Here is a 26,974-nt window from a genome sequence, read left to right as displayed (position 1 = left end):
CTGACAGACACAGGCACTGAGTCTGGGCCTGACAAAGACACCGACACTGTGTCTGGGCCTGACATAGACACCGACACTGTGTCTGGGCCTGACAGAGACACCGGCACTGTGGCTAGGCCTGATAGAGACACCTGCACTGTGTCTAGGCCTAACACAGACTGTGTCTAGGCCTGTGATGGTCCTCCGCAAATGAAGAACCGGGACATGAACCTCTGCACTCGCTTCTGCAGCTTCTCTCTGCGTTGTGTCTTGTCCTCGTCTCCACCTGCAGACAGGAAACAATGCTTCAGACAAAGGACCTCGGACAACCAAAGACAGAAACAGTGTTTCGCTTCTGTTAAGTCTGTTTTACCACCAAGACCAAGTTGAAGAGATCTACAACAAGCTACAGCATGAACATGCTACTGAGGTGACAGGTCTCCATTATTTTAATTTCTCTCCGGCAAAAGAGAATAGTAGGGCGTTCTTTGCTTTGTGAAACAATTAACCAAACACGACAAATGCTCCTGTACTCACCGCTGGTGCCGCCTCCGGATGCTGAGCTGGATTTCTTGAGGATCTGGACCCGAGTCTCCCTTCCCCTTGTCAGGCGCCACCAAGTGCTCTGGTAAGAAAAGTAGGTTGATATTTCAGCGGATATCATCATGACGAAAACAACAAGGAAAATATCACTTTGTTGGGGCCGACCATTGGCACTCCTGGGAGTATTCTAAAAACGTTTCCACAAAGTCTTGAAAAAAGGCATAAAAATAATTAAGTTTCGGGTTTTACCCCTCAAAACTGAAATTCTTCACTGGAGCGTTCACTATGATGGATCCCTAGAATTGTTTCGTTTTTCCTTAAGATGTCTTGTATGTCTTGAAGCAATGAGAGTCGCTGAGTGACAAGAGCACGGACATCACTGGACTCACCTGAAATCTGTTCTTCAGTCTGGTCAGGAGAGAGTCCACACCCAAGTTGCTTGCAACTTTTGAGACAGAAACAAGAATCTTATATATATATTTGTCACTTCGTTATCAACAAATTTGCTTCATAGAAAAAATAATAATAGCAAAGTTACTAAGAGAAAATACTTTTGTGTGAATACACCTGTCATAATTCATATATGTTTCAGCTCATCATGTAATGTTGGTACAATGTGTGATGTCTATTTCTGGTGTCCCCTCTGTGATATTGGAATATTGTTAAAAACGACTCACTCACTCACTCACTCACTCACGACACTACCCTGATGATATTCCAACTACTGATTGCATCACTTACCGTCATCATCCCAGACGATAACAGAGGACACCCAGTCCGACATGGGCTGTTGCCTGTCACAGACCCAGGCCTGGTCCAGCATCAGCTTACGTATGTGTAGTGCGTCCTGGTGGAAACTGTTTGACTCCCTGGAGTCGGTAAACCACGATTCATCGCTCCTGTTTGCCAGGGATACCTCGGACACTGTTTCAGCGACTGGGAAATGAACGTCGACAGATGGCTCCCTGGGGGAAAGTCTGGGCTGAAGGTGGTCCTTCGCGAAGGGGTCGAATACTTTCTCAGAGTCAGAGGAGACGCTGCTTAGAATTTCAGACGACAAGACAGATTCCCTGGACCCTGTAAGAGACCTTGGGTGTGGCAATGGAGATGACGTTGGTGAAGTGTAGCATCTGTCATCAGGTTTGTCAGATCCACTGTCAGATTCACGAGGACTGCTGTGAGAGCTCCTAGAGGGTGAAGCAGATGCTCCAACAGATTCACGAAGACCTTTGCGTGTTGGAGATGATGACTCGTCTGACGCCGATGTCTCAATGATATATTTGTAGTCTCCAGGTTTGATGGAGTTATCTACCCGTACTGGCATTTTGACGGAAGCTTCAGGTCTCCGAGGACTAGTCTTGGATGACGATGGAGAGGAACTTAAGTCAGACGCCGATGTTGACATGATGTAACGGTAGTCCTCGGAATTAATTACTGCATCTTCGCCCTTCTGTCTTTCAGCAAGTTCGACAGAGGACATTGTGGGATCCCTGGATGTCACACTGTTTTCAAAAATAGTATTTGAAAATATAAAAAAAACAGTTTTCGACTCGGTTTGATCAAGGAATTAAATCGGTATTAAGTAAGATATATTTTAATAAATTTTAGTTCGGCCATAGATTTTTAAAAAGTCATCTGCATAACAAAGTTTACGTCAGTGAGTAAAAAGTGTAGTCTTGGCCCAAGAAAATCAGAATCGAAAAAAGTTAATTACATGTTGCAAAATCGGAAAAAAAAAGATTACACAAAATCAAGTACCATGTGTATGCATACGTTCAATGCATATCAAGTGCGAAAACTATACGTCAGCATATTAATTTGTTACAGAGTGTATATGTCTTCGTATTTTCTGATTTACAGGTAACTATAATTACGAATGTACCTGCTTTGCTAGAAAAATAGGTACAGTGTCATAAAAAATAGGTTTCTTTAATAAACACTATCTTATCACTGGCATTCTACGATCTTTGAAGTTTATTACTGCCACCATCGGAAGAAACCTTACAAATAGATATCCGGACCCGCGCATGTTTAAGTCTGTGTTGGGGTATTTGAGTATAGTATATGATCTTGGGTTCGAATCCCGGCTCGGCCCGATTATGTTTCTAGGTATTTCGGCACCATGCCCCTGCTCGTGTGTTTCACCAAAGTGGTAAACGTCTGAGACCTGCATCACTTCGGACATTCCCACAGTAAGCTGACACGCAGTGAAATAACTGGAATCCTTTTAAAAGTGGGGTTAAAACCAACTATCGCGCTTATATAGCGTTTTAAAAGATCTGGTTAAAGCAAATTAACCATTTAATCAGTTGGAACATGAGGACAAAATGTTAAAGATAGAACAGATTAATCTGTTCTCAGCTGATGTGGCCTCAGAAATGGATAAAACCGTTGATCCTAATACACATCAAACATTTTCTTACCGCAACCTCACATCAGACACGGTCATGTTTTAGGGAAACAATATGGAGCTATTAAATACAACCGCAGGAAGTCTAGAAAAGAAAGTAGTATACTCTGGTACTTACCTGGAAGGTGTCCGATCTCTGCGGGGTGTAATATACTGATTAAACTTCTTAAAACACGAGAGCTGCCTTTGTGCCAGCGGTCTCGCAGAACAATACTACGAAGTGATGAACTTTGACCTGTGACGTCATGATACTATGACGTCATTGTAACATGAAAATCGACAATAAGGTGTTTTCAATATTGAAAGTAATTTAGTTGATGGCTGTCGGGTGTTCACAATCAACGTTCCTTTGATTGATAATATCAATGACCCCTGGTCATCTTCTGTTGGTGTTTAACAAAATGTTTGAAAAACGTGTTCCATTAGAGTTATCTCCCTTCGTTCGACATCAAAACAAGCAAACTCCAGTTCAGCGCGTGCCACCTTCGCTTCCTCCCGGTATATTAGGAACATGAGAACGATGTAAGGGGTGTATGGAGCTTGTAAATAAGAAAGTTGGTGTCCTTTGTTTCATTTTCATGAAGTTCAGTCGGACTAAAAGAAATAACATAAACCCCGATCGTTGACACTGATGATTCTGGAAGAATTTGACCATGAATTGGTCTGTATCATAAATTGTGAAAATGTGTCGAAAATAACTGTTTATCTATATGATTTTTAACTTTAATCAATCTGGTTTGTTTTATATCAAATCTGTGATATTTACCTTGTTTCTTTACTGCGCAGTGTTTTAATGAATACATAATTTGTTCTCATCCACATATGACTGATACATTGCCGTTGTAACTCTCTCACTCACAAGTATTAACCATTAATTTCCATTCAATTCATGCGCTCAAGTAAACAGACCCGAACAACGCGAGAAGGGCTCTTAGTATGTCGTTGTTGTTTGTTGTTTAACGACACACTTTATATGTGTGGCGGTCTGTAAATAATCGAGTCTGGACCAAACAATCCAGAGATTGATCTACGCAATTTAGACACAATGACATGCATCAACCAGATCAGCGAGTCTGACCACCCGATCCCGTTAGTCGCATCTTACGACAAGCATAATCGCCTTATGCAGCAAACACGGGTTGCTGAAGACCTAATCTACCCCGGATCTTCACGGGTCCCCTGAGTATGGTACAGATGGAAGCCACCCAGGCCCACGTAGCTAGAACTTTTGGGGTTGCTCCCGTGTTGCCGTATCTAACCTGATGCAACGTTACAGATGGACCGGGCAGACACCAGACAGGCAACACGCAGACCCAGAGTAACTACGCCCAATGAAGACCGGTGTTTGCGAACTTTGCATCTCCGGAATCGATTCTTGACAGTGACGTCATCAGCGACGAATGCCTTTGGGCGTATGGTAAGTCAACAGACAGTGACCAGGCGACTCGGAATTCAAGGATATAGGGCTTACAGTCCTTATAGAGGACAGTTGTTGACAGAGCAACATCGTCGTCAGAGGGTGGAGTGTGGTGGAGGGGATGCAATGTGGGGAGGGATTTGCTGGCAGGAAAGAACACCACTGGTCATCGTTAAGAGCTCAGCGTTACGTGGATGACATTCTGCATCCGATTGTCCAAACATTCCTAAAACAGCTACCACGCGGTGTTCTTTATCAGCACGACAACGCCAGCCCCATACAGCACGAATCGTACAGAACCACCTTGTAGCCAGCAACGTCAACGTGTAGCCGTGGACTGCACCCTCCCCCAGACAGGTACCCCACAGGCCTATAGCTGGATTAAGCTGGAATATTGCTGAGTGCGGCGTCAAACAACAAACAAATAAACACGTGTAACTCCCTCATCGGATGTGTACAATCACCTGCTTCATAGTCACGCGTTGTACCGAGGTGCTCTACTTACCACTGGATCTGGGCCCACTTGCACAAAGCGATCTTAGTGCTACGACTATTGTAAGCCTATGTTAAAGTATGGGAGTCATGATCATCTTAGTTCTAAGATCGTTTTGTGCAAGTGGGCCCTGGTACTGCAGACAACGAATCTTGCAGTGTAATTATATCACAGAATTAAGACAATAACACTTTCTACCCATCAGCACTTTTATTGCATATTGAATTTTGTGTTGACAATCGGGAACTTAAGAAAGATTGTGGCCGAATACCCTTAAAGTTAGACCAAGTTTCCTTTTTTCTCTAACAACTATTATAGAAGTGTAACTACTTCACAGTATAATCATCCACGGTGCACGATGCTCTCAGCCCTAAGGTAGACAACTCTCTCACAACCGAGGTGAACATGTCTCTCACAACAAATTATAAATATAGGGTTCACAACTCTATTACAACTAATTATGTTGGGATTACATCTCTCCCACAACTAAGGTGGACAAATCACTCTAAGCTATTCATATAGGGTGTACAACCGATTACAAGTAAGTTTAGGTGACCCTATGCTTACTGTACGTTCAGGGTATATTTCAATATATTCTATATTGTTGGTCTTTTTATTCATAAATAAGATATTTTTTTATTAATCATATCAGATATTTTAGTTATATTTTTATAAGCATTTCAACTCAATTGGATTTTTTTATCCATGATTTACGTTTTTTTCCCTTTTTCTTTTGAAGCTTTTTATCTATATTTTCATATTTTTCAGTTTTATATTTATAGGCATTTAAACACAATTTGATTTTTTTAATCCATGAATGAATTTTTTTCCTCTTTTGATTATTGTTCAGTTTTTGTATAACTCTTTTTAACAGACCCTTCATTACAATTTGCAACCACATGACAGGTACATTTGGAAAACAAATAAATGTATGTGTAATACATTAAGAATAAAGCAGGTAATAGGATATTTACAGGATCAGGCACACAACCTCAAGGTAATTAGATTACCCTATTCACGATACACATTAAATATACATGAGATGTAGGTACATGGGGAGACACGCCCAATTAACATGCATCGGATGTAGCTACAAGATAACATTTGATAAACACCAGCTACAGCTACATGGAAAGGCACGACCATTTAATATACACAGGATGCAGCTACATGATAAGGCACGACCATTTAATATACACATGATGCAGCTACATGATAAGGCACACCCATTTAACATACACAGGGTGCAGCTACATGATAAGACACACCCATGTAATATACACAGGATGCAGCTACATGATAAGGCACACCCATTTAATATACACAGGATGCAGCTACATGATAAGGCACGCCCATTTAATATACACAGGATGCAGCTACATGATAAGGCACGACCATTTAATATACACAGGATGCAGCTACATGATAAGGCACAGCCATTCAACATACACAGGATGCAGCTCCATTATAAGGCACACCCATGTTATATACATAGGATGCAGCTACATGATAAGGCACGCCCATTTAATATACACAGGATGCAGCTACATGATGAGGCACGCCCATTTAATATACACAGGATGCAGCTACATGATAAGACACGCCCATTTCATATACACAGGATGTAGCTACATAAGGCACGCCCATTTAATATACACAGGATGCAGCTACATGATATCGCACACCCATTCAACATACACAGGGTGCAGCTACATGATAAGACACACCCATGTAATATACACAGGATGCAGCTACATGATAAGGCACACCCATTTAATATACACAGGAGTGCAGCAACATGATAAGGCACAGCCATTCAACATACACAGGATGCAGCTACATTTTAAGGCACACCCATTTAACAATGACACCTGCCCTAAGTCTGGGCCTGACATAGACACCGGCACTGTGTCTGGGCCTGACATAGACACCTGCACTGTGCCTGGGCCTGACAGAGACACCTGCATTGTGTCTGGGCCTGACACAGACTGTGTCTAGGCCAGTGATGGTCCTCCACAAATGAAGAACCGGGACATGAACCTCTGCACTCGCTTCTGCAGCTTCTCTCTGCGTTGTGTCTTGTTCTCGTCTCCACCTGCAGACAGGAAACAATGCTTCAGACAAAGGACCTCGGACAACCAAAGACAGAAACAGTGTTTCGCTTCTGTTATGTCAGTTTTACCACCGAGACCAGGTTGAAGAGATCTACAACAAGCTGCAGCAAGAACATGTTACTGAGGTGACAGGTCTCCATTATTTTAATTTCTCTCGGGCAAAAGAGAATAGTAGGGCGTTCTTTGCTTTGTGAAACCATTAACCAAACACGACAAATGCTCCTGTACTCACCGCAGGTGCCGCCTCCGGATGCTGAGCTGGATTTCTTGAGGATCTGGACCCGAGTCTCCCTCCCCCTTGTCAGGCGCCACCACGTGCTCTTGGTAAGAAAAGTAGGTTGATATTTCAGCGGATATCATCATGACGAAAACAACAAGAAAAATATCACTTAGTTGGGGCCGACCATTGGCTCTTCTGGGAGTATTCTAAAAACGTTTCCCCAGAGTCTTTGGAAAAGGCATAAAAATAATTAAGTTTCCAGTTTTACCCCTCAAAAATGAAATTCTTCACTGGAGCGTTCACTATAATTGACCCCTAGAGTTGTTCCGTTTGTCGTTAAGAAAGATGTCGTGTATGTCTTGAAGCAATGAGAGTCGCTGAGTGACAAGAACACGGAAATCACGGGACTCACCTGAAACCGGTTCTTCAGTCTGGTCAGGAGAGAGTCCACACCCAAGTTGCTTGCAACTTTTGAGACAGAAACAAGAATCTTATATATATATATATATATATATCTGTCACTTCGTTATCAACAAATTTGCTTCAATAGAAAGAAAAAAAAATGAAGGCAAAGCTACTTAGTGAAAATACTTTATGTGAATATACCTGTCATCATTCATATATATGTTTCAGCTCATCATGTAATGTTGGTACAATTAGTGATGCCTATTTCTGATATTAAACAACACTCACTCACTCACTCTCTGATGATGTTCCAACTACTGATGGAATCACTTACCGTCATCATCCCAGACGATAACAGAGGACACCCAGTCCGACATGGGCTGTTGCCTGTCAGAGACCCAGGCCTGGTCCAGCATCAGCTTACGTATGTGTAGTGCGTCCTGATGGAAACTGTTCGACTCCCTGGAGTCGGTAAACCACGATTCATCGCTCCTGTTTGCCAGGGATATCTCGGACACTGTTTCAGCGACTGGGAAATGAACGTCGACAGATGGCTCCCTCGGGGAAAGTCTGGGCTGAAGGTGGTCCTTCGCGAAGGGGTCGAATACTTTCTCAGAGTCAGAGGAGACGCTGCTTAGAATTTCAGACGACAAGACAGATTCCCTGGACCCTGTAAGAGACCTTGGGTGTGGCAATGGAGATGACGTTGGTGAAGTGTAGCATCTGTCATCAGGTTTGTCAGATCCACTGTCAGATTCACGAGGACTGCTGTGAGAGCTCCTAGAGGGTGAAGCAGATGCTCCAACAGATTCACGAAGACCTTTGCGTGATGAAGATGATGACTCGACTGACGCCGATGTCTCAATGATATATTTGTAGTCTCCAGGTTTGATGGAGTTATCTACCCGTGCTGGCATTTTGGCGGAAGCTTCAGGTCTCCTAGGACTAGTCTTGGATGACGATGGAGAGGAACTTAAGTCAGACGCCAATGTTGACATGATGTAAAGGTAGTCCTCGGAATTAATTACTGCATCTTCGCCCTTCTGTCTTTCAGCAAGTTCGACAGAGGACATTGTGGGATCCCTGGATGTCACACTGTTTTCAAAAATAGTATTTGAAAATAAAAAAACATCAGTTTTCGGCACGGTTTGATCAAGCAATTATATCTGTATTACGAAAGATATATTTTAATAAATTTTAGTTAGGCCATAGATTTTTAAAAAGTCATCTGCATAACAAAGTTTACGTCAGTGAGTAAAAAGTGTAGTCTTGGCCCAAGAAAATCAGAATCGAAAAAAGTTAATTACATGTTGCAAAATCGGAAAAAAAGATTACACAAAATCAAGTACCATGTGTATGCATACGTTCAATGCATATCAAGTGCGAAAACTATACGTCAGCATATTAATTTGTTACAGAGTGTATATGTCTTCGTATTTTCTGATTTACAGGTAATTATAATTACGAATGTACCTGCTTTGCTAGAAAAATAGGTACAGTGTCATAAAAAATAAGTTTCTTTAATAAACACTATCTTATCACTGGCATTCTACCATCTTTGAAGTTTATTACTGCCACCATTGGAAGAAACCTTACAAATAGATATCCGGACCCGCGCATGTGTAAGTCTGTGTTGGGGTATTGGAGTATAGTATATGATCTTGGGTTCGAATCCCGACTCGGCCCGATTATGTTTCTAGGTATTTCGGCACCATGCCCGTGCTCGTGTGTTTCACCAAAGTGGTAAACGTCTGAGACCTGCATCACTTCGGACATTCCCCCAGTAAGCTGACACGCAGTGAAATAACTGGAATCCTTTTAAAGTGGGGTTAAAACCAACTATCGCGCTTATATAGCGTTTTAAAAGATCTGGTTAAAGCAAATTAACCATTTAATCAGTTGGAACATGAGGACAAAATGTTAAAGATAGAACAGATTAATCTGTTCTCAGCTGATGTGGCCTCAGAAATGGATAAAACCGTTGATCCTAATACACATCAAACATTTTCTTACCGCAACCTCACATCAGACACGGTCGTGTTTTAGGGAAACAATATGGAGCTATTAAATACAACCGCAGGAAGTCTAGAAAAGAAAGTAGTATACTCTGGTACTTACCTGGAAAGTGTCCGATCTCTGCGGGGTGTAATATACTGATTAAACTTCTTAAAACACGAGAGCTGCCTTTGTGCCAGCGGTCTCGCAGAACAATACTACGAAGTGATGAACTTTGACCTGTGACGTCATGATACTATGACGTCATTGTAACATGAAAATCGACAATAAGGTGTTTTCAATATTGAAAGTAATGTAGTTGATGGCTGTCGGGTGTTCATAATCAACGTTCCTTTGATTGATAATATCAATGACCCCTGGTCATCTTCTGTTGGTGTTTAACAAAATGTTTGAAAAACTTGTTCCATTAGAGTTATCTCCCTTTGTTCGACATCAAAACAAGCAAACTCCAGTTCAGCGCTTGCCACCTTCGTTTCCTCCCGGTATATTAGGAACAAGAGAACGATGTAAGGGATGTATGGAGCTTGTAAATAAGAAAGTTGGTGTCCTTTGTTTCATTTTCATAGAGTTCAGTCGGACTAAAAGGAATAACATAAACCCCGATCGTTGACACTGATGATTCTGGAAGAAGTTGACCATGAATTGGTCTGTATCATAAATTGTGAACATGTGTCGAGAATAACTGTTTATCTATATGATTTTTAACTTTAATCAATCTGGTTTGTTTTATATCAAATCTGTGATATTTACCTTGTTTCTTTACTGCGCAGTGTTTTAATGAATACATAATTTGTTCTCATCCACATATGACTGATACATTGCCGTTGTAACTCTCTCACTCACAAGTATTAACCATTAATTTCCATTCAATTCATGCGCTCAAGTAAACAGACCCGAACAACGCGAGAAGGGCTCTTAGTATGTCGTTGTTGTTTGTTGTTTAACGACACACTTTATATGTATGGCGGTCTGTAAATAATCGAGTCTGGACCAAACAATCCAGAGATTGATCCACGCAATTTAAACACAATGGCATGCATCAACCAGATCAGCGAGTCTGACCACCCGATCCCGTTAGTCGCATCTTACGACAAGCATAATCGCCTTATGCAGCAAACACGGGTTGCTGAAGACCTAATCTACCCCGGATCTTCACGGGTCTCCTGACTATTGTACAGATGGAAGCCACCCAGGCCCACGTAGCTAGAACTTTTGGGGTTGCTCCCGTGTTGCTGTAACTAACCTGATGCAACGTTACAGATGGACCGGGCAGACACCAGACAGGCAACACGCAGACCCAGAGTAGCTACGCCCAATGAAGACCGGTGTTTGCGAACTTTGCATCTCCGGAATCGATTCTTGACAGTGACGTCATCAGCGACGAATGCCTTTGGGCGTATGGTAAGTCAACAGACAGTGACCAGGCGACTCGGATCTCAAGGATATAGGGCTTACAGTCCTTATAGAGGACAGTTATTGACAGAGCAACATCGTCGCCAGAGGGTGGAGTGTGGTGGAGGGGATGCAATGTGGGGAGGAATTTGCTGGCAGGAAAGAACACCACTGGTCATCGTTAAGAGCTCAGCGTTACGTGGATGACATTCTGTGTCCGATTGTCCAAACATTCCTAAAACAGCTACCACGCGGTGTTCTTTATCAGCACGACAACGCCAGACCCCACACAGCCCGAATCGTACAGAACCACCTTGTAGCCAACAACGTCAACGTGTAGCCGTGGACTGCATCCTCCCCCAGACAGGTACCCCACAGGCCTATAGCTGGAATATAGCTGGAATATTGCTGAGTGCGGCGTCAAACAACAAACACATAAACACGTGTAACTCCCTCATCGGATGTGTACAATAATGTCACCTGCTTCATAGTCACGTGTTGTACCGAGGTGCTTTACTTACCACTGGATCTGGGCCCACTTGCACAAAGCGATCTTAGTGCTACGACTATTGTAAGCCTATGTTAAAGTATGGGAGTCATGATCATCTTAGACCTAAGATCGTTTTGTGCAAGTGGTCCCTGGTACTGCAGACAACGAATCCTGCAGTGTAATTATATCACAGAATTAAGACAATAACACTGTCTGCCCATCAGCACTTTTATTGCATATTGAATTTTGTGTTGACAATCGGGAACTTAAGAAAGATTGTGGCCGAATCCCCTTAAAGTTAGACCAAGTTTCCTTTTTTCTCTAACAACTATTATAGAAGTATAACTACTTCACAGTATAATCATCCACGGTGCACAACGCTCTCAGCCCTAAGGTAGACAACTCTCTCACAACCGAGGTGAACATGTCTCTCACAACAAATTATAAATATAGGGTTCACAACTCTCTTACAACTAATTATGTTGGGATTACATCTCTCCCACAACTAAGGTGGACAAATCACTCTAAGCTATTCATATAGGGTGTACAACCGATTACAAGTAAGTTCAGGTGACCCTATGCTTACTATACGTTCAGGGTATATTTCAATATATTCTATAGTGTTGGTCTTTTTATTCATAAATAAGATGGGTTTTTTTATTAATCATATCAGATATTTTAGTTATATTTTTATAAGCATTTCAACTCAATTGGATTTTTTTATCCACGATTTACGTTTTTTTCCCTTTTTCTTTTGAAGCTTTTTATCTATAATTTCATATTTTTCAGTTTTATATTTATAGGCATTTAAACTCAATTGGATTTTTTTAATCCATGAATTAATTTTTTTCCTCTTTTGATTATTGTTCAGTTTTTGTATAACTCTTTTTAACAGACCCTTCATTACCATTTGCAACCACATGACAGGTACATTTGGAAAACAAATAAATGTATGTGTAATACATTAAGAATAAAGCAGGTAATAGGATATTTACAGGATCAGGCACACAACCTCAAGGTAAATAGATTACCCTATTCACGATACACATTAAATATACATGAGATGTAGTTACATGAGGAGACACGCCCAATTAACATGCATCGGATGTAGCTACAAGATAACATTTGATAAACACCAGCTACAGCTACATGGAAAGGCACGACCATTTAATATACACAGGATGTAGCTACATGATATGACACGACCATTTAATATACACATGATGCAGCTACATGATAAGGCACGACCATTTACTATACACAGGATGTAGCTACACGATAAGGCACGCCCATTTAATATACACAGGATGTAGCTACACGATAAGGCACGCCCATTTAATATACACAGGATGCAGCTCCATGATAAGGTACGACCATTTAATATACACAGGATGTAGCTACACGATAAGGCACGCCCATTTAATATACACAGGATGTAGCTACATGATAAGGCTCGCCCATTTAATATACACAGGATGCAGCTACATGATAAGGCACGACCATTTAACATACGCAGGACGTAGCTACATGATAAGGCACGCCCATTTAATATACACAGGATGCAGCTACATGATATCGCACACCCATTCAACATACACAGGGTGCAGCTACATGATAAGACACACCCATGTAATATACTCAGGATGCAGCTACATGATAAGGCACACCCATTTAACAATGACACCTGCGCTGAGTCTGGGCCTGACATAGACACCGGCACTGTGTCTGGGCCTGACATAGACACCTGCACTGTGCCTGGGCCCGACAAAGAAACCTGCACTGTGTCTGGGCCTAACACAGACTGTGTCTAGGCCTGTGATGGTCCTCCACAAATGAAGAACCGGGACATGAACCTCTGCACTCGCTTCTGCAGCTTCTCTCTGCGTTGTACCTTGTCCTCGTCTCCACCTGCAGACAGGAAACAATGCTTCAGACAAAGGACCTCGGACAACCAAAGACAGAAACAGTGTTTCGCTTCTGTTATGTCAATTTTACCACCAAGACCAAGTTGAAGAGATCTACAACAAGCTGCAGCAAGAACATGTTACTGAGGTGACAGGTCTCCATTATTTAATTTCTCTCGGGCAAAAGAGAATAGTAGGGCGTTCTTTGCTTTGTGAAACCATTAACCAAACACGACAAATGCTCCTGTACTCACCGCAGGTGCCGCCTCCGGATGCTGAGCTGGATTTCTTGAGGATCTGGACCCGAGTCTCCCTCCCCCTTGTCAGGCGCCACCACGTGCTCTGGTAAGAAAAGTAGGTTGATATTTCAGCGGATATCATCATGACGAAAACAACAAGGAAAATATCACTTAGTTGGGGCCGACCATTGGCTCTTCTGGGAGTATTCTAAAAATGTTTCCCCAGAGTCTTTGGAAAAGGCCTAAAAATAATTAAGTTTCCAGTTTTACCCCTCAAAAATGAAATTCTTCACTGGAGCGTTCACTATAATTGACCCCTAGAGTTGTTCCGTTTGTCGTTAAGAAAGATGTCGTGTATGTCTTGAAGCAATGAGAGTCGCTGAGTGACAAGAACACGGAAATCACGGGACTCACCTGAAACCGGTTCTTCAGTCTGGTCAGGAGAGAGTCCACACCCAAGTTGCTTGCAACTTTTGAGACAGAAACAAGAATCTTATATATATATCTGTCACTTCGTTATCAACAAATTTGCTTCAATAGAAGAAAAAAATGATAGCAAACCGGTATATGTTTCAGCTCATCGTGTAATGTTGGTACAATGTGTGATGCCTATTTCTGATATTAAACAACACTCACTCACTCACTCTCTGATGATGTTCCAACTACTGATGGAATCACTTACCGTCATCATCCCAGACGATAACAGAGGACACCCAGTCCGACATGGGCTGTTGCCTGTCAGAGACCCAGGCCTGGTCCAGCATCAGCTTACGTATGTGTAGTGCGTCCTGGTGGAAACTGTTCGACTCCCTGGAGTCAGTAAACCACGATTCATCGCTCCTGTTTGCCAGGGATACCTCGGACACTGTTTCAGCGACTGGGAAATGAACGTCGACAGATGGCTCCCTCGGGGAAAGTCTGGGCTGAAGGTGGTCCTTTGCGAAGGGGTCGAATACTTTCTCAGAGTCAGAGGAGACGCTGCTTAGAATTTCAGACGACAAGACAGATTCCCTGGACCCTGTAAGAGACCTTGGGTGTGGCAATGGAGATGACGTTGGTGAAGTGTAGCAACTGTCATCAGGTTTGTCAGATCCACTGTCAGATTCACGAGGACTGCTCCTAGAGAGCGAAGCAGATACTCCAACAGATTCACGAAGACCTTTGCGTGATGGAGATGACGACACGTCTGACGCCGATGTCTCCATGATATATTTGTAGTCTCCAGGTTTGATGGAGTTATCTACCCGTACTGGCTTCTTGGCGGAAGCTTCAGGTCTCCGAGGACTAGTCTTGGATGACGATGGAGAGGAACTTAAGTCAGATGCCGATGTTGACATGATGTAAAGGTAGTCCTCGGAATTAATTACTGCATCTTCGCCCGTCTGTCTTTCAGCAAGTTCGACAGAGGACATTGTGGGATCCCTGGATGTCACACTGTTTTCAGAAATAGTGTTTGTTATAAAAAACAAATAAAAGACATCAGTTTTCGGCACGGTTTGATCAAGCAATTAAATCTGTATTAAGTAAGATATATTTTAATGAATTCTAGTTAGGCCATAGATTTTTAAAAAGTCATCTGCATAACAAAGTCTACGTCAGTGAGTAAAAAGTGTTGTCTTGGCCCAAAAAAATCAGAATCGAAAAAAGTTAATTACATGTTGCAAAATCAGGGAAAAGATTACACAAAATCAAGTACCTTATATATGCATAAGTTCAATGCATATCAAGTGCGAAAACTATACGTCAGCATATTAATATGTTACAGAGTCTATATGTCTTCGTATTTTCTGATTAACAGGTAACTATATTTACGAATGTACCTGCTTTGCTAGAAAAATATGTGCAGTGTCATAAAAAATATGTTATAAAAACTATCTTATCACTGGCTCTCTACCATCTTTGTTTGAAGTTTATTTCTGCTACCATCGGAAGAAACCTTACAAATAGATATCCGGACCCGCGCATGTGTAAGTCTGTGTTATAGTATTAGAATATAGTATATGATCGTGGGTTCGAATCCCGGTTAGAGCCGCATATGTTTCGCTTTGATTGAAAGGAAACCATGTTAAAAATAGAACAGATTAATCGGTTCTCAACTGATGTGGCCTCAGAAATTTATGAAACCGTTGATCCTAACAAAATCAAACATTTTCTTACCGCAACCTCACATAGTATCAGCCGTGTTTTGGGGAAACAATATGGAGCTATTAAATACAACCGCAGGAAGTCTAGAAAAGAAAGTAGTATACTCTGGTACTTACCTGGAAGGTGTCCGATCTCTGCGGGGTGTAATATACTGATTAAACTTCTTAAAACACGAGAGCTGCCTTTGTGCCAGCGGTCTCGCAGAACAATACTACGAAGTGATGAACTTTGACCTGTGACGTCATGATACTATGACGTCATTGTAACGATGAGAGATGAAAATCGACAATAAGGTGTTTTCAATATTGAAACTAATTCAGTTTATGGCTGTCGGGTGTTCATAATCAACGTTCCTTTGATTGATAGTATCAATGGCCCGCTATCATCTTCTGTTGGTGTTTAACAAAATGTTTGAAAAACGTGTTCCATTAGAGTTATCTCCCTTCGTTCGACATTAAAACAAGCAAACTCCAGTTCAGCGCGTGCCACCTTTGTTTCCTCCCGGTATATTACAATAGAACGATGTAAGGGATGTATGGAGCTTGTAAATAAGAAAGTTGGTGTCCTTTGTTATATTTGCACGAAGTTCAGTCGGACTACAAGGAATAACATTAACCCCGATCGTTGACACTGAACATTCTGGAAAAAAATTGACCATGAATTGGTCTGTATCATAGATTCTGAACATGTGTCGAAAATAACTGTTACATTTATTTATCTACAGGATTTTTAACTTTTATAAATCTAGTTTGTTTTATATCAAATCTGTGATATTTACCTTGTTTCGTTACTGCGTAAGTTTTAATGAATACATAATGTGTTCTCATCCCCATGTGGCTGATACATTGCCGTTGCAACTTACTCACAAATATTAACCATTAATTTCCATTCTATTGCGATAACAACGCCGCAATATAACTGGTTTTCTGTTAAAAACGGCGTTAAACCCAACTCACTCATTCACTCATGAGATCAAGTAAACAGACCCGACAACGCGAGCGGGCCCTGCGTATGTTGTTGTTGTTTGTTGTTTAATACCACACTCGGCAATATTCCAGCTATACGACGGCGGTCTGTAAATAATCGAGTCTGGACCAGACAATCCAATGTTTGATATCATGAGCATTGATCCACGCAATTTAGATACAATGACATGCATCAACCAAGTCAGCGAGTCTGACCACCTGATCTCGTTAGTCGCATCTTACGACAAGCATAATCGCCTTATACGGCAAGCACGGGTTGCTGAAGGCCTATTCTACCCCGGATCTTCACGGGGCCCCTGAGTATGGTACAGATGGAAGCCAACCAGGCCCACGTTGCTAGAACTTTTGGGGGTGCTCCCGTGTTGCTGTAACTAACCTGATGCAACGTTACAGATGGACCGGGCAGACACCAGACTGGCAACACACAGACCCAGAGTAACTACGCCCAATGAAGACCGGTATTTGAGTAATTTGCACCGGAATCGATTCTTGACAGGAACGTCATCAGCGACGAATGCCTTTGGGCGTATGGTAAGTCGACAGACAGTGACCGGGCGACTCGGATCTCAAGGACTTAGGGCTGACAGTCCTTACAGGGGACAGTTATTGACAGCGCTACATCGTCGTCAGAGGGTGGAGTATGGTGGAGGGGATGTAATGTTGGGAGAAATGTGTGGGCAGGAAAGAACACCACTGGTCATCGTTAACGGAACTTTGACAGCTCAGCGTTACGTGGATGACATTCTGCGTCCGATTGTCCTACGATTTCTACAACAGCTACCACGCGGTTTTCTTTATCAGAAAGACAACGCCAGACCCGACACAGCCCGAATCGTACAGAACGTCCTCGCAACCAACAACGTCAACGTGTTGCCGTGGCCTGCACGCTCCTCCAGACAGGTCCCCTACAGACCTATAGCTGGTATATTGCTGAGTGCGGCGTCAAACATCAAACAAACAAACACGTGTAACTCCCTCATCGGATGTGTACAACAATGTCACCTGCATCATACAGTCACGTGTTGTACTGAGGTGCTCTACTTACCACTGGATCTGGGCCCACTTGCACAAAGCGATCTTAGTGCTACGACTATTGTTAGCCAATGTTAAACTATGGGATTTATGATCATCTTAGCGCTTAGATCGCTTTGTGCAAGTGGGCCCTGGTACTGCAGACAACGAATCATGCATTGTAATTTTATCACAGAATTAAGACAATAACACTGTCCGCCCATCAGCACTTTTATTACATATTGCAGTTTGTATTGACAATCGAAAACTTGGGATTACATCTCTCCCACAACTAAGGTGGACAAATCACTCTAAGCTATTCATATAGGGTGTACAACCGATTACAAGTAAGTCTAGGTGACCCAATGCTTACTATACGTTCAGGGTATATTTCAATATATTCTATATTGTTGGTCTATTTATTCATAAATAAGTTTTTTTTATTGATAATATCAGATACTTTAGTTATATTTTTATAAGCATTTCAACTCAATTGGATTTTTTTTACCCACGCATTAGTTTTTCCACCTTGTTTCAGTATACTTATGTTTTGAAGCTTTTGTATTCCTCTTTTTATCTGTATTTTCATATTTTTTTTATATGGTGCTTTTTATAGTTTTATATTTATAAGCATTTAAAAATTTAAAAACCCATGAATTAATTTTTTTTCCTCTTTTGATAATTGTTCAGTTTTTGTATAACTCTTTTTAACATTACCATTTGCAACAACATGACAGGTACATTTGGAAAACCAATAAATGTATGTGTAATACATTAAGAATAAAGCAGGTAATATGATATTTACAGGATCAAGTACACAACCTCAAGGTAAATAGATTACCCTATTCACGATACACGGGCTACATGAAGAGGGACGTCCATTAAATATACATGAGATGTAGGTACATGAGGAGACACGCCCAAATAACATGCATCGGATGTAGCTACAAGTTAACATCTGATAAACACCAGATACAGGTACACGATAAGGCACGACCATTAAATAACCATTTGATGTAGCTACATTATAAAGCACGACCATTTAATATACACAGTGTGCAGCTGCACGATAAGGCACGACCATTTAATGGACACTGGAGATAGCTACACGATAAGGCAGGACCATTTAATATACACAGATTGTAAGTACATGATAAGACATGCCCATGTAATACACACACTGAGAAGCTACATGAGAATGCACGGCAATTTAATAGGCACAGGGTGTAGCTACATGATAAGGCACGCCCGTTTAATAGGCACAGGGTGTAGCTACATGATAAGGCACGACCATTTAATAGGCACAGGGTGTAGCTACATGATAAGGCACGCCCATTTAACATACACAGGATGCAGCTACATGTAGAGGAAGACAATTTAATAAACACAGGATGTAGCTACATGATAAGGCACGTCCATTTAAAAGGCATAGGGTGTAGCTACATGATAAGGCACGACCATTTAATAGGCACAGGGTGTAGCTACATGATAAGGCACGCCCATTTAACATACACAGGATGCAGCTACATGATAAAGCACGATAATTTAATAAACACAGGATGTAGCTACATGATAAGGCACGTCCATTTAAAAGGCACTGGGTGTAGCTACATGATAAGGCACGACCATTTAATAGGCACAGGGTGTAGCTACATGATAAGGCACGCCCATTTAATATACATAGGATGCAGCTACATGATAAGGCACGACCATTTAATAGGCACAGGATGTAGCTACATGATAAGGCACGCCCATTTAATATACACAGGATGAAGCTACATGATAAGGCACGCCCATGATATATGCACATGATGTAGCTACATGATAAGGCACGTCCATGTAATATACACAGGATATGGCTTCACGATAAGGCACGCCCATTTAGACATCTGCTGTGTCATAGACATCTGCTCTGTGTCTGGGCCTGAGGTAGTCATCGGCACTGTGTCTTGGCTGACATAGACACCTGCACTGCGCATTTCTGGGCCCGAAAGAGACACCGGCACTGTGTCTGGGCCTGACATAGACAACTGCTCTATGTCTTGGCTGACATAGACACCTGCACTTTGTCTGGTCCTGACATAGACACGGGCATTGTGCCTGGGCCTGACATAGACACCTGCACTGTGGCTGGGCCTGACAGAGACACCGACACTGTGGCTGGGCCTGACATAGACACCGGCACTGTGTCTGGGCCTGGCAAAGACACCTGCTCTGTGTCTGGGCCTGACAGAGACACCGGCACTGTGTCTGGGCCTGGCAAAGACACCGGCACTGTGTCTGGGCCTGACAGAGACACCGGCACTGTGTCTGGGACTGACATAGACACCGGCACTGTGTCTGGGCCTGACAGAGACACCGGCACTGTGTCTGGGCCTGATAGAGACACCGGCACTGAATCTGGGCCTGACAGAGACACCGGCACTGTGTCTGGGCCTGACAGAGACACCGGCACTGTGTCTGGGCCTGGCAAAGACACCGGCACTGTGTCTGGGCCTGACAGAGACTGTGTCTAGGCCTGTGATGGTCCTCCACAAATGAAGAACCGGGACATGAACCTCTGCACTCGCTTCTGCAGCTTCTCTCTGCGTTGTACCTTGTCCTCGTCTCCACCTGCAGACAGGAAACAATACTTCAGACAAAGGACCTCGGACAACCAAAGATAGAAACAGTGTTTCGCTTTTGTTATGTCAATTTTACCACCAAGACCAAGTTGAAGAGATCTACAACAAGCTGCAGCAAGAACATGTTACTGAGGTGACAGGTCTCCATTATTTTAATTTCTCTCCGGCAAAAGAGAATAGTAGGGCGTTCTTCGCTTTGTGAAACAATTAACCAAACACGACAAATGCTCCTGTACTCACCGCTGGTGCCGCCTCCGGATGCTGAGCTGGATTTCTTGAGGATCTGGACCCGAGTCTCCCTCCCCCTTGTCAGGCGCCACCACGTGCTCTGGTAAGAAAAGTAGGTTGATATTTCAGCGGATATCATCATGACGAAAACAACAAGGAAAATATCAAGTAAGACGAGTTCTATGGATGAACAACTTCTTTATTACAATTAGTGCGACGTTTCGGTGTAGATCCTATCACCTTAATTATCTCTCGCTTGATAAAGGTGTTAGGATCTACACCGAAACGTCGCACTAATTGTAATAAAGAAGTTGTTCATCCATAGAACTCGTCTTACTTCATCACTCCAACTTCTAAATGCCACTCAAAGAAGTTAAGGAAAATATCACTTTATTGGGGCCGACCATTGGCTATCCTGGGAGTATTCTAAAAACGTTTCCACAAAGTCTTGGAAAAAGGCATAAAAATAATTAAGTTTCGGGTTTTACCCCTCAAAAATGAAATTCTTCACTGGAGCGTTCACTTTAATGGATCCCTAGAATTGTTTCGTTTGTCGTTAAGATGCCTTGTATGTCTTGAAGCAATGAGAGTCGCTGAGTGACAAGAGCACGGACATCACTGGACTCACCTGAAATCTGTTCTTCAGTCTGGTCAGGAGAGAGTCCACACCCAAGTTGCTTGCAACTTTTGAGACAGAAACAACAATCTTATATATATATCTGTCACTTCGTTATCAACAAATTTGCTTCATAGAAAAAATAATAATAGCAAAGTTACTTAGAGAAAATACTTTTGTGTGAATACACCTGTCATAATTCATATATGTTTCAGCTCATCATGTTATGTTGGTACAATGTGTGATGCCTATTTCTGATGTCCCCTCTGTGATGTAGCAGGAATATTGTTAAAAACGACATACACTCACTCACTCACTCACTCACTCACTCACTCACTCACTCACTCACTCTCTTTCGATACTACTCTGATGATGTTCCAACTACTGATGGCATCACTTACCGTCATCATCCCAGACGATAACAGAGGACACCCAGTCCGACATGGGCTGTTGCCTGTCACAGACCCAGGCCAGGTCCAGCATCAGCTTGCGTATGTGTAGTGCGTCCTGGTGGAAACTGTTCGACTCCCTGGAGTCGGTAAACCACGATTCATCGCTCCTGTTTGCCAGGGATATCTCGGACACTGTTTCAGCGACTGGGAAATGAACGTCGACAGATGGCTCCCTCGGGGAAAGTCTGGGCTGAAGGTGGTCCTTTGCGAAGGGGTCGAATACTTTCTCAGAGTCAGAGGAGACGCTGCTTAGAATTTCAGACGACAAGACAGATTCCCTGGACCCTGTAAGAGACCTTGGGTGTGGCAATGGAGATGACGTTGGTGAAGTGTAGCAACTGTCATCAGGTTTGTCAGATCCACTGTCAGATTCACGAGGGCTGCTCCTAGAGAGCGAAGCAGATACTCCAACAGATTCACGAAGACCTTTGCGTGATGGAGATGACGACACGTCTGACGCCGATGTCTCCATGATATATTTGTAGTCTCCAGGTTTGATGGAGTTATCTACCCGTAGTGGCTTCTTGGCGGAAGCTTCAGGTCTCCGAGGACTAGTCTTGGATGACGATGGAGAGGAACTTAAGTCAGATGCCGATGTTGACATGATGTAACGGTAGTCCTCGGAATTAATTACTGCATCTTCGCCCTTCTGTCTTACAGCAAGTTCGACAGAGGACATTGTGGGATCCCTGGATGTCACACTGTTTTCAAAAATAGTATTTGAAATTAAAAGACATCAGTTTTCGGCTCGGTTTGATCAAGCAATGAAATCTGTATTACGAAAGATATATTTTAATAAATTTTAGTTAGGCCATAGATTTTTAAAAAGTCATCTGCATAACAAAGTTTACGTCAGTGAGTAAAAAGTGTAGTCTTGGCCCAAGAAAATCAGAATCGAAAAAAGTTAATTACATGTAGCAAAATCGGAAAAAAAGATTACACAAAATCAAGTACCTTGTATATGCATACGTTCAATGCATATCAAGTGCGAAAACTATACGTCAGCATATTAATATGTTAAAGAGTGTGTATGTCTTCGTATTTTCTGATTAACAGGTAACTATAATTACGAATGTACCTGCTTTGCTAGAAAAATAGGTGCAGTGTCAGAAAATATATGTTACTTAATGTTAGCACTATCTTATCACTGGCATTCTACCATCTTTGTTTGAAATTTATTTCTGCCACCATCAGAAGAAACCTTACAAATAGATATCCGGACCCGCGCATGTGTAAGTCTGTGTTATGGTATTGGAGTATAGTATATGATCTTGGGTTCGAATCCCGGTTCGCCCCGATTATGATTCTGGGTTTTTCGGCATCATGCCCGTGCTTATGTGTTTCACCAAAGTGGTAAACGTCTGGGACGTGCATCACTCCGGCCTTTCCTCCCACATTAAGCTGACACGCAGTGAAATAACTGGAATCCTTTTAAAAGTGGGGTTAAAACCAACTATCGCGCTTATATAGCGTTTTAAAAGATCTGTTTAAAGCAAATTAACCATTTAATCAGTTGGAACACGAGGACAAAATGTTAAAGATAGGACAGATTAATCGGTTCTCAGCTGATGTGGCCTCAGTAATTGATAAAACCGTTGATCCTTATACACATTAAACATTTTCTTACCGCAACCTCACATAGTATCAGCCGTGTTTTGGAGCTATTAAATACAACCGCAGGAAGTCTAGAAAAGAAAGTAGTATACTCTGGTACTTACATGGAAGGTGTCCGATCTCTACGGGGTGTAATATACTGATTAAACATCTTAAAACACGAGAGCTGCCTTTGTGCCAGCGGTCTCGCAGAACAATACTACGAAGTGATGAACTTTGACCTGTGACGTCATGATACTATGACGTCATTGTAACATGAAAATCGACAATAAGGTGTTTTCAATGTTGAAACTAATTTAGTTGATGGCTGTCGGGTGTTCATAATCAACGTTCCTTTGATTGATAGTATCAATGAACCCCTGTCATCTTCTGTTGGTGTTTAACAAAATGTTTGAAAAACGTGTTCCATTAGAGTTATCTCCCTTCGTTCGACATTACAACAAGCAAGCTCCAGTTCAGCGCGTGCCACCTTTGTTTCCTCCCGGTATATTAGGAAGAAGAGAACGATGTATGGGATGTATGGAGCTTGTAAATAAGAAAGTTGGAGTCCTTTGTTATATTCTTATGAAGTTCAGTCGGACTAAAAGGAATAACATAAATCCCGATCGTTGACACTGATGATTCTGGAAAAAAGTGACCACGAATTGGTCTGTATCTCCTCTTTATATGACGGCGGTCTGTAAATAATCGAGTCTGGACCAGACAATCCAGTGATTGATCTACGCAATTTAGATACAATGACATGCATCAACCAAGTCAGCGAGCCTGACCACCCGATCATTTTAGTCGCCTCGCATAGTCGCCTTTTACGGCAAGTATGGGTTGCTGAAGACCTAATCTACCCCGGATCTTCACGGGTCCCGAGTATGATACAGATGGGGGCCACCCAGGCCCACGTTGCTAGAACTTTTGGGGTTGCTCCCGTGTTGCTGTAACTAACCTGATGCAACGTTACACAGACCCAGAGTAACTACGCCCAATGAAGACCGGTATTTGCGTACTTTGCATCTCCGGAATCAATTCTTGACAGTGAAGTCATCAGCGACGAATGCCTTTGGGCGTATGGTAAGTCGACACACAGCGCCCAGGCGACTCAGATCTCAAGGACTTAAGTCCTAACAGTCCTTACAGAGGACAGTTATTGACAGCGCTACACCGTCGTCAGAGATTGAGATGTGCCCGGGCTGTATGTCGTTGGCAGCGATGTGACCAGCAGAGGGTCGTTTTCAGTGATGAAAGACGGTTATATCTGTTCAGAGCTGATGGAAGAGAGCGTGTTTATCGCTGAAGGGGAGAACGAACGCCGGAATGTTTCGTTCAGGAAGTCGTGTCGTATGGTGGAGGGGATGTTATGTGTGGAGAAGTGTGTGGGCAGGAAAGAGTGAGTGAGTGAGTATGGTTTTCCAGCAATATCACGGCGGGGGACACGAGAAATGGGCTTCACACATTGTACCCATGTCGGGAATCGAACCCGGGTCTTCGGCGTGACGAGCGAACGCTTTAACCACTAGGCTACCCGACCGCCCCGGGCAGGAAAGGACACCACTGGTCATCGTTAACGGAACTTTCACAGCTCAGCGTTACATGGATGACATTCTGCGTCCGATTGTCCTACGATTTCTACAACACGCGGTGTTCTTTATCAGCACGATAACGCCAGACCCCATACAGCCCGAATCGTACAGAACTCCCTTTCAACCAACAACGTCAACGTGTTGCCGTGGCCTGCACGCTCCTCCAGACATGTCCACCTCTGGGATGTCATGGATCGTCTTCTTCGAAAGCGACCAGATCCTCCAGCCAACCGACATAAACTGCCCCAGACCCTCCAAGAAAAATGGCGACGTATCCCACTTGACGTCATCAGACGACTAACTTTTTCTGTGCGCCGGAGAGTTTTTGCGTGTCTTGTAGCAGGGGGTAGTTATACACACTATTAATGTGACGTGTCATTGAACTTGAAAGCTTGGTTTGGCTACCCAACCTCAATTCGGGCAACTGTCATGCCAATATCGGAGGCTGTGTGATTGTCATTTTAAATGATTTTGTTGAGATTTTGATCTTTTCAATACATTTTACTTCATGCATCTATCTTTTGTTGTTTTAAACTAAAGGGATTTAAAACTATGGTAAAGTGTCTTTTGGCCGTCAGTTTATGTATGTATAGTCAGGTTTGGTGATAAAATATGCCTGATAACATACTTGGTACACTCGTCTGTAACACCTCCGGTGGATACAGGCTCACAATTGGTCCCTAGCAGTCTATGCTGGTCTTAAGAGGCGACGTAAACAATCGGGTGTGCAATCTCGCTGACTCGGCGTACATCGTTGCTCATAATATCAACCACTGAATTGTCTTGTCCAGACTCGATTATTTAAAGGACGCCGGCATATAGCTGGTATATTGCCGAGTCCGGCATTATATTTTAAGCAACAGAGAAACACTCCTGATTAGTCACATCTTCCCGAGGCAAGCGTGTCCACTAGCCTATATATCAAAGCTTAGTGGAAACAAGACTTTGATAAAAAGGCTAACTGACGCTCTTGCCTCGGTAAGATGGATAACTCACAGAGCCTTCCATTTATAACTAAGAGGTCCCCTGTCATGAATTTATCCCTGAGAACAGGACCATTGTTTTTTTCAAAGAGGACGATCGTGAATAAATATTCAAATCGATTCAAATCGACCTCAGATCATACAGAATACATATGTTTTTACAGACGTGTTCACGTGTTATTCTTTTCGCTCTACACATGATATATCTGGATCCTAACTGTTGTTCACCCCTGTGTTTAAAGTACCGTACCACCCCACTGTCCCTCAATAATAAAATAAAAGGTTACTGGTATAAGGTGAGAAGCTATTAATCCGATGGTGATAATTGTAGTATTAAAAACTAACAGACCACTGTAACAGAATTGGAAAAACACATTGCTCTCGGTGGACCCCCGCGTCGTAAGAAAACAAACTGTCGTCTGCCGTGATAGAGTGGCGTGGGAGGTCAGGTAAGGGGGAAAACCTCTGTGTGTGCTTCAGACGGCTGCTGTTGTCATCATGTGAGATGTCGTGACCGCCAATCCGTATGTGTGGGCGTCAGAGCGTCAGAACACATAACTATCCGTCGCATGGACAGACATAGACTCACATCAGTGTTTCTCATTGTTTCAACCTGACATGTTGTCCAAAGTTTATAGTTCATGTTTTTAGTGTTCCGAATGCAATAAATAACATATGATGCGTCGGTATGACAGTTTATATATTTTGATTACAGCTACGTCCGTGTACAGAAGATTTCACGCGCCCTGTGGAATTGTTGACATAATATCATTGATGACTTAAGACAGACGTAACTTATGACGTAATACAGACTTTATTGTTGACGTAAGACAGACGTCATTGTTGACGTATCGTGCAATGACCATATTCATTACGACGGTATAAATCGTTTATTATTACCTACATTGTCTAAAATATGAAGTGTAATATCGCTTTGATATTTGCACAGTGGGCAATTAGTGATTTCGAAGCTGGTCAGTTTAACAAAGATCAAAGCTCGGAACTTAAAGTAATAATTTCACTCGTGACATATTTTCCGTAATCACTCGTACCTCGTGGGTTATTCTATAAATGTTTAATGCGGTTCACAAAAAAATACTTGCGTATGTTTTGTTTTTA

At 42.5% G+C, this 26,974-nt stretch overlaps 2 protein-coding genes across 2 annotated transcripts; both read right to left on the bottom strand.

The window, feature by feature from the left end:
• Nucleotides 1-6,836: 6,836 nt before the first annotated feature.
• Nucleotides 6,837-8,654, bottom strand: LOC125373238. The gene is made up of 4 exons (XM_048384239.1): nt 7,916-8,654; nt 7,589-7,644; nt 7,189-7,276; nt 6,837-6,937 (listed from the first exon to the last, which is right to left on the bottom strand). The coding sequence occupies exons 1-4, from the start codon at nt 8,652-8,654 to the stop codon at nt 6,837-6,839; spliced, it is 984 nt and encodes a 327-aa protein (XP_048240196.1).
• Nucleotides 8,655-13,286: 4,632 nt separating this feature from the next.
• LOC124112476 lies at nt 13,287-15,965 on the bottom strand. The gene is made up of 5 exons (XM_046472613.2): nt 15,884-15,965; nt 14,305-15,056; nt 14,037-14,092; nt 13,638-13,725; nt 13,287-13,387 (listed from the first exon to the last, which is right to left on the bottom strand). Exons 2-5 carry the CDS (start codon nt 15,032-15,034, stop codon nt 13,287-13,289), a joined length of 975 nt encoding a protein of 324 aa, XP_046328569.2. The 5' UTR covers nt 15,035-15,056; nt 15,884-15,965.
• Between the last annotated feature and the right edge of the window lie 11,009 nt (nt 15,966-26,974).

Source organism: Haliotis rufescens, unplaced genomic scaffold, assembly GCF_023055435.1.
Source record: "Haliotis rufescens isolate VD_foot unplaced genomic scaffold, xgHalRufe1.0.p SCAF_5, whole genome shotgun sequence".
Taxonomy (NCBI): domain Eukaryota; kingdom Metazoa; phylum Mollusca; class Gastropoda; order Lepetellida; family Haliotidae; genus Haliotis; species Haliotis rufescens.
Note: the sequence above shows the minus strand (reverse complement) of the source record. Positions and strands in the feature narration are given on the sequence as shown.

Bases quoted from the DNA above. Each gene is read 5' to 3' on its own strand.
- LOC125373238 (XM_048384239.1), bottom strand. From the start codon at position 8,654: ATGTCCTCTGTCGAACTTGCTGAAAGACAGAAGGGCGAAGATGCAGTA. The intron at 7,645-7,915 runs GTAAGTGATTCC...CTGTCTCAAAAG, and splicing joins TATCGTCTGGGATGATGACG to TTGCAAGCAACTTGGGTGTG. The intron at 6,938-7,188 runs GTGAGTACAGGA...TCCTGTCTGCAG, and splicing joins ATCCGGAGGCGGCACCTGCG to GTGGAGACGAGAACAAGACA.
- LOC124112476 (XM_046472613.2), bottom strand. From the start codon at position 15,034: ATGTCCTCTGTCGAACTTGCTGAAAGACAGACGGGCGAAGATGCAGTA. The intron at 13,726-14,036 runs GTGAGTCCCGTG...TTTTCTTACCAG, and splicing joins GACTGAAGAACCGGTTTCAG to AGCACGTGGTGGCGCCTGAC. The intron at 13,388-13,637 runs GTGAGTACAGGA...TCCTGTCTGCAG, and splicing joins ATCCGGAGGCGGCACCTGCG to GTGGAGACGAGGACAAGGTA.